This window comes from Ostrinia furnacalis, unplaced genomic scaffold, assembly GCF_004193835.3.
Source record: "Ostrinia furnacalis isolate ACB-3 unplaced genomic scaffold, ASM419383v2 OfSCF1351, whole genome shotgun sequence".
In the NCBI taxonomy this organism is placed as follows: Eukaryota; Metazoa; Arthropoda; class Insecta; order Lepidoptera; family Crambidae; genus Ostrinia; species Ostrinia furnacalis.
The window spans coordinates 257,753-268,968 of record NW_021131590.1 but is presented as its reverse complement, the minus strand read 5'-3'; the positions used below and the strand labels follow the sequence as shown (position 1 = coordinate 268,968).

Genomic DNA, 11,216 nt, shown 5'->3' with positions numbered 1-11,216 from the left:
GCACAATAACAATAAAACTGCTAAATGTTAACGGTCGCTAAAAGATATAAAACTGGGTTATAACATTTGCGGTTGTAATCTGACTTTACCATGACATACCATTCTTTCCCATCAAAAAGTTACTACCTATAAAATAACGTTTACCTAATAAATAGCTAATAACACGTAGTTATCATCTCTAACCTAAGTACTTTCCAAAGTTAGACAATCGTCATCATCATCATCTTATAACAGTCCACTGCTGTACATAGGCATATAGGCGACCACCAGTACGCATCGTTTTGCTCTGTCATCGAAGGTAAATTATATCTTTACAATCATACTTATTGATACCCGCGAAATAAGCAGCATCTCTGGTAGGGTAGATGACGAAGGAGCATAATGTATGTTTGAATGCATTGAAAATACATTCAATGAGTCTTATGCACTTAAATAGATCCACTTACCTATGTACTTCCACGAGTCCAGATACATGCTAATGTTCATTAAATTAAAACATATGGCCACCGCAAGATCCGAACCCACAACCACATTACAGCTGTAACGAAAACTACTTACCTATTCCGAAAAAAATATATACGTCTGCTTATTTTAATCCTCAGTTTTAAACATGGCATAGCATCAGAAAATAATATTTACCGACATAAACATTCAATAATACTTACCTATCTATGTCAATGAAACATTTATCTACGGCCGACTTCTTCCTAATAATAACGTAAAAACACAAATAGCGGATCACAAATCGATGTGGCTCGCCTGAATATTGTATGGTGAGCTTCGTGAATGGACTGCTACCTAGCTCTACTACGAATTTAAAACGCTACTCCGAACCGTACCTACGAACGTAATGAACTAGGATAGGTAGGTCGTAGTTTGGTTACCTTACCTGCACTATTCCATTCCAGATCTTAAAGCTGTAATTAAATTGGCTTCATTCTATATTATGAATAAGAAAAGTATGCACCCTATATAAGTAACAATTTATTCAAAGTTTTGCGATTCATATTTGATAAATATCAGAGTATAAATAATTGTATTTCCTGTAGTTAGGTAGGTACACCTGTGCACAACAAACAACACTTCACGACAAAATATCGACGTTTCCTACGCTACGTGACCAACGCGACATATTTAAAATTTCATTCCAAGTGTAAAAGTTTGAAACTAGGTTTATTTCACATACAATTTTGTCTAACACTAGATGTTAAACTCATATCTCCTAATCGTTTTAATCACCTCGCATTAGTAAAAACTTATCGTTCACACCAGCCTCAAATCCTGAGCCAAACAACGCGAAACAGCAATAAAACAACTGTATAGTATCCCTCATTAGTGTAAAGGAGACGGGAGATCTCTGAATATAGCCGGGCTTAATTTCTTGGCGTGCAGCGACGGACTAATTAGTGTGTTAGACACAACATTAGAGCGGCAGAGAAATATAGAAAGTCAAGAGTGCAACTGAGACGGCGAGAGCCGGTGGCATACGTCCAAGATGAATTTGATGTTCCGGAAGAACTTCAGCGGAGAGAAGAGCATGGGCACTAGCGGGGGTGGAGGGAAGGCGAGGGGGGCGCTGGGTGCAGGGAGGAATGCCAAGCGGCGCGATCGCGAGCGGTACTCCTTCATGGAGGAAAACCACTACAAGACGCTGAAGACCCATCTGTTCCTCTCGGCGGCGCCCCGCTCCAGCGCGCAGTACAACGACGGCTCAGGTAACCCGTGACCAGGTTTACACAGTGACAGCCAGTGACGTGCCACTCACAACAGTTATTGTTTGTTTGCGAACTTCCGCTTCAAGTTTTGAACTGTTCGAATTTGCGGCAATAAAATAAGTGCGCCAGACGCGGTGTATTTTTGACGGACATGTTTCCCATCAGACGTGCTTGCTCATTAGTTACCAGCTGATGCGGAGCCGTCGAGCTATTAATACAAGCGTGAGACTGACGCCTTGTTTGTGCGTAAGCGGCCGACCGTGAAAAGGTAACAGATTTATGTAAATCCATGAACACGCAATGTTATCCATAGCTGGCTGAAACCGCCGAAAGCCGGTTTGAACGAGTTGATGGATTTGGCTCCATACGCAAGTCTCGAACGTCTATTTCAGTAATGCGGTATCAAACTACAACAAGAATGTATGCACAACAGTAATACTTTGAAACGCAAATATTATTGTCAAGCGCATTTGTTTTGATCACAGTTCCAATTTTTGTTAATTGTATCGGTTTTCCTATTAAGCCCGAGTATCAATCATGTTACAGCAAAAACATTCTAGTCTCTACTTCAGTGCTTACTGTAGCTTTCTTGTACAACAGGTGAGACAAGAGTATCAATGCAATTGAGCTCCTATGAACTGGCAATTGCAGACGAAACAACAGTCCTGAAGAACAAAATGTTAAAAACGTCTTCTTTCTGCTTCCAGAACGATGCGGCCCCGTTCTCGGCGGAGGGACCGGCCCCGAGCCAGAGCCGCCGCAGCCGCTGGTCACGCGGGAGCCGTCGGTGTCGCTCATGCGCTGGGACCGGCCCGCCACCGCCGCGACCTCCGACCGCCGACGCACCGAGCCCGTCTCGCTAGCGACGCTCGAACGCGACTGCTTCGTGATACCAGCGCACGCGCTCGAACGCTTCCTGCCTGATGGCGTACCGGTAAGTCATCAGCCAAGAATAACAAAGCATTGAAAACCACCTTCGACCGCCGGCGCACCGATCCAGTCTCGCTAGCGACCCTCGAGCGCGACTGCTTCGTGATACCAGCGCACGCGCTCGAACGCTTCCTGCCTGATGGCGTACCGGTAAGTTTTGCTTGAGCCAAAGGCAAAGCTAGATGCGCAGTCATGTTGAGACTAGCTGTAACCAACCAGGACTAGAAAGGCCCGTGATTCAAAAGGATAAAGAATTGAAAACCACCTCCGACCGCGCATGAGCCCGTCTCGCTAGCGACCCTCGAGCGCGACTGCTTCGTGATACCAGCGCACGCGCTCGAACGCTTCCTGCCTGATGGCGTACCGGTAAGCTTGTCTTCGAACTTAAACTAGATCTAAAGGCAAAGCCGTAGACGCGCAGCCATGATGAGGCTTGCTGTAACCAGGACTAGAAAGGCCCGTGATTCAAGGATAACAAAGCATTGAAAACCACCTCCGACCGCCGGCGCATGAGCCCGTCTCGCTAGCGACCCTCGAGCGCGACTGCTTCGTGATACCAGCGCACGCGCTCGAACGCTTCCTGCCTGATGGCGTACCGGTAAGTCCTAGCTCTGAACTTAAACTACATAGATCTAAAGGCCTTAGATGCGCAGCCATGATGAGGCTTGCTTTAACCAGGAATAGAAAGGCCCGTGATCTAAGGATAACAAAGCATTGCTTCGACCGCCGGCACACCGAGCCCGTCTCGCTAGCGACCCTCGAGCGCGACTGCTTCGTGATACCAGCGCACGCGCTCGAACGCTTCCTGCCTGATGGCGTACCGGTAAGTTTTGTCTTCAAACTTCAACTAGAGCCAAAGGCAGCCTTAGATGGATGGCTGCGCAGCAATGGTGAGGCTTGCTTGAAACAGGACTAGAAAGACCCGTAATCCAAAAGGATAAAAAAGCATTGAAAACCACCTTCGACCGCCGGCGCACCGAGCCGGTCTCGCTAGCAACGCTCGAGCGCGACTGCTTCGTGATACCAGCGCACGCGCTCGAACGCTTCCTGCCTGATGGCGTACCGGTAAGTCTTGACTTCGAACTTAAACTAGATCTAAAGGCAAAGCTAGATCCGTAGCCATGTTGAGGCTTGCTGTAACCAGGACTAGAAAGGCCCGTAATCCAAAGGATAACAAAGCATTGACAACATTGCGGCCCACATTTTGCAATCTTGATGATTTGGTTTATGTGAATTCTAGGTAGTTTAACAAAGGCAGACTTCGGTACCTTATTAACATAATTTTTATTTCAATTCCAGCTCCCAGTGCCACCCCCAACTCCCGAAAAAGGAGGACTAACGAAGACTGTTCCAAGTTCCCTCAGCATACTGGAGATAGCTGACCCCAAGCTTTGTATATTGGCTCACCTGATGAGCCCTTTAGAGCCCATAGAGCCCATACTGGAGTCTCCTCTGGCCAAGCCTCTGATACGGCAAAAGACGGCCGCAGGAGAGCTCCTGAGTGACGTGGCTCAGGCGAACACAGCGGTGGGCGGGATGCTTCTAGCAAACATGGAAAAGAACGCGGAGTTTCCATTCATATCTTACTATGTGATAAATACGACACAAACGGATCCTTTGCTTTTCTACAACAACATGAGGAGTGCGTCTTTGAACAAGTTTGACCCGAAGACGATCAGGTACTCGGCTGCGCACACGCTGGATCTCTATAGCGAGGTGGCGATGATATGCCGGCCGCCTTTCAACGACCTCGCCGGGGGACCCAAGAAGTCGCATACCCCTACTACAGGCTTCATTATTAGCGTTTATAAGGTGAGAATATTTTTTATGATGACGGAAGAATTTATGACACGGTGTAACTTTATCAGGAAGTAACATAGTACGAGTAGGTATAATACCACTTTCAGCTGTTTCAAGTTTGTCTTAATCTTGCATCAACATCTTTGCTAAAGTACGGCCAACTAGCAGCGATACAAAAGGTTGATACGACTCTCGAGTTGACAATATATTCTGTCTCTTCCCATCTTGTGTATTTGTCGTAATGTCTCGTTCTCCCGCCAAAAATGTCAAAGTCAGAGGGGTTCACTCACTCATGACATTGGGTTTGTTTACATTTGGTATCGCTTCTCGTTGGCCGTACTTTACTCGATATCTAATGCTACAGGCATCTACCTAGTCCTTACTTCAACTAAAACTACTTACAACTAAACTTTCTACACATTTCTGACAGACACTAACCTTTTTCCAGGTCTTCGAAGGCGACGACGGCGAGCGTTTCGAGAGGAACTGGCTGTACTGGACCGGCGCTCGAATGCTGTACCGGCACCTACCCCACTCTGTGGGCATGAGGAAGATAGCTTTGCACAAATCCGTAGCCTCTCATGGCGACAAAATGTACTTGTTGGTGTGTGAGTGCGCCAACTTGTTGGACGACTTGTCAGGCGCCTCCATGTTGGTGACGGCTCTCCGCGCGCGGTTGTGTGGGTATACCGGGCTATACCGGCCTATACAGACGTTCTAGTAGAAGGATGGCCTGAAGGCCAGTAGGTATGTCCGAGGGCACTTGAGGATTAAGTTTTGCGCGTTTTAATTGTACCGTCATTTTTAATGCCAACCAGTGCTATACTTAATTTTAGACTTTTGCGTTGCACAATTTAATTAAATTAAACAGGTTTTAACGCGATACGCGGATAGGTAATATTGAAATATTACCTATATTTGCCTGACGTTTCGACCGCGTTGCACGGGCCGCGGTCACAGGCTGACTGGAGCGTCGAGTGCGCGATCCGTATGGTGGGTAGAATCATCTAATTCTACCCCCATAATATTTCCCAAGTTAAAACATTCGTCACAATGTGATGTATAGAGATAAGTGTTTTACTTTTAAGACTGTTATCGTTTTCAGGATGAAAGTTAATAAAAATAATATTTTTTATCTAAGCAGAAATTGGGCATCATGTCCGAAAACTAAAAAATGTACTAAACGTCTTTTTTGTTGTGGTACTCACTTTAAAAGCAATTTTCAGCAGAAGTCGTTAATTTACAATAATTTATTATGCTTTGATGAAATAAACTTACGTGCCTAACAATTTTCAAATCCTAAGCGATAAAATTAGTAGTCACTGAAAAAAGTTTTAACCATGTTTCATTTAACTACGCGGGCTTTATTAAAATTCGAATACGTGACGCAAAATATAATTACCTATGTAAAAGATCCTCAAGTGTACCAGCAGGTCTCAATTCAAAATTGTTCATAGAGCACAAGTTGTGAACAAAATGGACCAAAATAATATATTTAATGGTAAGAAAGCTGAAAAATGTATGATTGGTAACAAACGAATGATTCGAGCCGACGTGTTCCACTCCTATAGGAGATAACTTAGAGTAAGATTTACAATCTTTAATAAATTCAGATTTTAATTACATAAGTAAGTGAACGCAATAATGATGCTTTTCTTTCGTCTTAAAATTTTCGTCTGTAATGAATCGAATTCCACTCGATGCTTTTTGAGACTTGGCTATAAAATTTTGACAATCAATAACTTAGAATCTGATAATATGTTAGGATTACTGTTTTTCATGCACACTTTTCCTTTAAGAGTTTAAATGCAGACTATAATTTGCCTAGTGGCTACGTCTCCGGCGAATTTGACTGCGTAGGTACATCTAAATCTAAAGGTAAAGGTACTGTGTGCAGTATATATATATTCGTCACACGTTTGTGAGTTCCATACTACATGTTATTCATATATAACAAAAATAAAAAAATAACGCATTTACAAGTACTTTTTTGGTTTTGTAACGAATTTTCGACTCGACTTTTGGCAAATCGAAGATACACCCACGCCACTTAGCAATGTGTCTTTACCTAAAATCGTGCACGCTTATATTCATATTTTCCTTTCGATTGTCTCACTGCCAAGTTCAGAATGAAGAATTGACAATAATTATTTATTTGTCTTTTGATGTGTAAGTGCGGTTTAAGTATCTTAGTTGTTTTAAAATACATTGTAAAGAGTCGGTTTATGCTAAAACAGAACCTTATTACAATGAGTGTCATTACGATGAGTCATCACTCTTAAAAATCTTAATCCTTCTGCGGAATCAAAAATTCTAGGCTTATTTGATTATTATTGTAATAAGGTTTTACTTACCAGAGGTTATTAAAGAACCTCAGCAGGTTTATAAAGAAGCTATGTTACTGATATTTCTATAGAAAGTATGTCGTAATATTGCTTGTCTTCCAAAAGAGAAGAGTACAACATATACGTTCTGTCATTATTTTCGATCCAGTTTTACTCGTAGTTCCTTACATATCTTGTGATACATATCATTCTATATATTTGTTTCATAAGAATATATTTTTGACATATACGCACCATTTCATACTGTAACTTTAGTACAGTCGCATCGAATATTACTTAACAAATGTCTTGCTTTGTATTATTAGTTTGACGGACAAGAATATTCTAAATTATAATGTAATAAATATAAATAATATACAGTTTCATTGATAATAATATTCAGTGTTTAATGTCTAACTAACCGAAAGATTTTTGAACATTTTATTTTAAAAATGTAAAAATCAGACATTATTTTTTATTATTGTAATTACTTCTTACATGAAAAAAGGGTTCATAAAATTAAAAGTACAGTAGAACGCCGATTATCCGAATTAATTGGGACCGGGGTCGATTCGGATAATCGAAAATTCGGTTAATCGGACATAGACTGGTAATAAAGAAAAAACGTGTAAAAAACGAACTGTCACACATAGAATAAACTTTATTAACTGAGTTTAGAGTTCTACAACAACGCCCAGTTGAAAAATATCTAAACTCCTGTGAGTTTCAACTTGTTACAATACAACTAACAAAAATTACTAGGTTTTAATTTTTTATATTACGCTTAGGACCGATTCGGATAATTGGCGATTCGGTTAATCGGCGTTCGGATAATCGGCGTTCTACTGTATGACGAATAGTCTGTACAGGCTAAGCAGGTACAATCTTTAAAGAAAATCCGTGACAGTGGGGAGGTATTTTATGTAAGAAATAATTACAATATTAGGTACTTATGTAATTTAGCATTATGTTTTTCAATATTATAATCTTTATAGTGTTCGTAAATTGAATTCTAAAAATTTAATTATTTTAGTGACATGAAATATTCACGCAACTACTTACTTAGTTATCAAAATTGCTTCATTCGATGCTAAAAAAGAATGAAATCAATCCAAAAAATATTGAATTAGGCGAAAGTAAAGTTATTTCAAAGTTTTTTTTATTAAATATGAACTAGATGTCTAGAATTAATTTTAACTAGATTGAAACAAAATAGATAACATACCTAAAATTATATTAAAGGTATCACTTACGTTATAAAGAACAAAGTGAAAATATTATAATAATGACGCTACTGCTTTAAGATTTTTATTAATAGAAATAATAAAAATAAATAAAGATAAAATTTTACTGTAACTTTTTATGGATAAATATAAAAAGTTCTATTATGTAATTAATTATACACTAAATTAGTTAATAGATCTGCACAAATCATAATATTATATTGATATTTATGAAAGTAAAACTATCTATGTAAGTCATGGGTCAAAAAAAATGTTTGATGTTACTTGATACCAAAGAATGTAAGTAATTTGTATTAGATTCGACATCTTCCATGAGAAACAACTTCATTTAGAAATCGCATTGTATTTTTTTTAATCTCATCAATCAACACTTATTACAATTTTCAAATTATTAATAATAATCTGCTTCAATACGGAAAATAATAAAAATTAAGGAAACTGTCTTATCACGGCCGTATCAATGCGATTTTTAATTCAATAATTTAAAAAAATACATGTATTTTGGATGACCAAGGATAATGTATGATGTTCAACATTTTATTAAGATTTAAAGTGCGCACATAATGTTTGGCTTCTGAAAGTATGTAAGTTTATATTCTGAAAAATAAGTTTATCAAATATTATAAAATACTATAATGACTGCAAGTGCCATAACAATACATATTATTGTATTGTCGTAGTCTACTAAATACAGACCAACAACCAGTCCATAATATCGAATACCCGGAAATGTAGCTTTACAACAATATACTTTACCATGTATCTTAAATTTTTACAGAATAAAAAGCAATAGACGTCTTGATAGCAGCTTACCTTAAGAGGCTAGTGGGTTGAATTAATATGTTTGAAAAAGTTGTTAAAGCTACATTTTAAAAATTGTTATTATAGTTTATTTGCTATGGTGCTAATTCTAGTCAATTTATAGATAACTAAACAGAAAGCTTGCAATATACGTGTATAAACAATTAATATAATTTTTAAATCCACGTTATTTTTAATTTCTTATTATGGATCAAATAAAATTATAATAGAATGTCGCCTTTTTTAGTGATACTCAAAAGTGGACTTTTACTATAGAAATCTGCGTTTACGTGATCAAAGTCTCGCAATACATTTTTATGGGTTTAACATTACATTTTACATCTTTGATTGATTATTTTTTAATAAATATACCAACAAGTTGCCTGAATTCATAAAGTATCACTACTAGAACATATTAACACCAAATAGTTCATTGATTTGTATTTGTACTTGCTTAATATAAACTTTAAAATCCTATCATAAAATGCTTGAATAGTATAAAAACTTTACCCAAAATAAATTCCTACAATACCATGGAATGACAACTGTTAATATAGGTAGGTACAGTTTTGTATGAGAACTTTGCATGACTTGTGTAAAAAGGAATCCTCAACAAAACAAGAGTTTATACCTTTATTATATTTGTATATTCCAAGATATTAATAAATAATGATAATAGCCGGCAACAACGAAAAATAAAATCGAAAAGAATGTATAACTTTTGCTGTTAAGTGTACCTAAAAGTTTAAGGATATTCGAATGCATTTTAGAAAATTTANGGTAAAAACGCGATTTTAATTCTATAATAGTTAATTGAATGCATTCGAATATCAGAATGATTTCATAGTTTTGTCAGAATACAAAAATAGAGAATGGAATTTAGATGTTAAAGATTTTATTATGGGCTAATACTAATATTAGGTGGTTTCGTTGTTTAGCTTATAAAGCTAGTTTGCAATAAGGGCTAAGCTCCTTGCATAGAATTAATAGATTGTTTAATTGAATTTCAATTATTTTTGTAATAAAATGATATGAAAAGGACTTTATTTTATTTAACAACCTAACACCTTTTTCCTGTGGTGCAGAAAGTTTTCGTAATTGTGCCCGCAGCCAAACAAACCGGCATGCGTGTAACCCGCGAATTGCCTTTTTCTTGTGATGCGGATTAGCCGCGTGAAACATATGAAATAACTAGCTTCCCGCCCGCCGCTTCGCCCGCGTGGAATTTTGTCTGTCACAGAAAAACTTTATCGCACGCATCCCTGTTTCAAAAACCAGGATAAAAACTATCCTATGTCCTTTCCCGGGATTCAAACTATCTCTATGCCTTTCATCAAAATCGGTTTAGTGGTTTAGACGTGAAAGCAAGACAGACAGAGTTACTTTCTATTGTTATTTCTATTTCTAGTATAGATTCTACGTAGAAGTACGTAGTTTCTAGTAAGAAGTGCAGTATAATAAGGCAGATAATTCTGCACTTAGAATACTGCTATTGCTTGTTTTGATTATTAATAAAGGTAAAAGTATTATCTAATGGGACAGGAGGCAAACGAGCAAACAAAAGTTGTAATAAATTTAAAAATATGTATGTTAATTATTATTTTTTATTTGAACTGAACAATATTTACAAGGTTTATCAAAATCACAACATAAATCTATTCTATTTTGTTTTGCCTACATACCATTACCAATTTAGTAGCCCTTGTGACCTCTAAATCTTCTCCGATTGTCAAGCTAAAAATAAAGAATAATATTATTAAATAATAGAAGATTGATGTGTCAATAAGCAGTAAGAAAATTGTATGAGTTTGAATCCTGCTGGAGTCTTAGATTATTAGAGCTACATTGCAAACATGCTACATTTAGCCTACATACTTTAGTATGGCTACCTACATATGAATATAATTTCCGGCACATTTTAATAAATTATAAATAAATGTTATTTATTCACACCGTTTGAATACTTACTAAGGATCGTTTACATTCGAAGAAAGTTCTCCGCAACTGAGCACATTCATCAGGTACTATGCCGTCTCGTAAGCACTCTCGTGGAGTCATTTTATTCTGTAACAATTACACATTTATGTTGCAAAAATACTAACATTTCTATATTTATTGCTATATTTACGAAAGTATAGACCGAATAGTAACCTTTTTACAGCAGTCGCTGGCTAGTAAACACATCTTGAGATCTGCTCGAATGTCAGCACAGGGCGACTTGTCCACTAGCCCAATTTCATCTGGAGCGTATGTTGTGACCATATTTATTCAATTACCAAGTTTACAATGGTCTAAAATGCAAGAAAACCTAATTTATTTGTTGACAAATTGTGTAGGGCGAACAATTCAGTTTTACGTCAAAAACAGCTGACTGACACTCAGACACTGACAGCAAACGTCAA

General features: G+C 37.9%; 2 protein-coding genes across 2 annotated transcripts; one reads left to right on the top strand and one right to left on the bottom strand.

The window, feature by feature from the left end:
- Positions 1 to 1,253: 1,253 nt before the first annotated feature.
- On the top strand, positions 1,254 to 5,801 carry LOC114352399 (uncharacterized). The gene is made up of 4 exons (XM_028303996.1): positions 1,254 to 1,715; positions 2,423 to 2,649; positions 3,945 to 4,457; positions 4,894 to 5,801. Exons 1-4 carry the CDS (start codon positions 1,496 to 1,498, stop codon positions 5,164 to 5,166), a joined length of 1,233 nt encoding a protein of 410 aa, XP_028159797.1. The 5' UTR covers positions 1,254 to 1,495; the 3' UTR covers positions 5,167 to 5,801.
- Positions 5,802 to 10,398: 4,597 nt separating this feature from the next.
- Positions 10,399 to 11,206, bottom strand: LOC114352410 (cytochrome c oxidase assembly factor 5). The gene is made up of 3 exons (XM_028304006.1): positions 10,966 to 11,206; positions 10,783 to 10,878; positions 10,399 to 10,548 (listed from the first exon to the last, which is right to left on the bottom strand). The coding sequence occupies exons 1-3, from the start codon at positions 11,074 to 11,076 to the stop codon at positions 10,507 to 10,509; spliced, it is 249 nt and encodes an 82-aa protein (XP_028159807.1). The 5' UTR covers positions 11,077 to 11,206; the 3' UTR covers positions 10,399 to 10,506.
- Between the last annotated feature and the right edge of the window lie 10 nt (positions 11,207 to 11,216).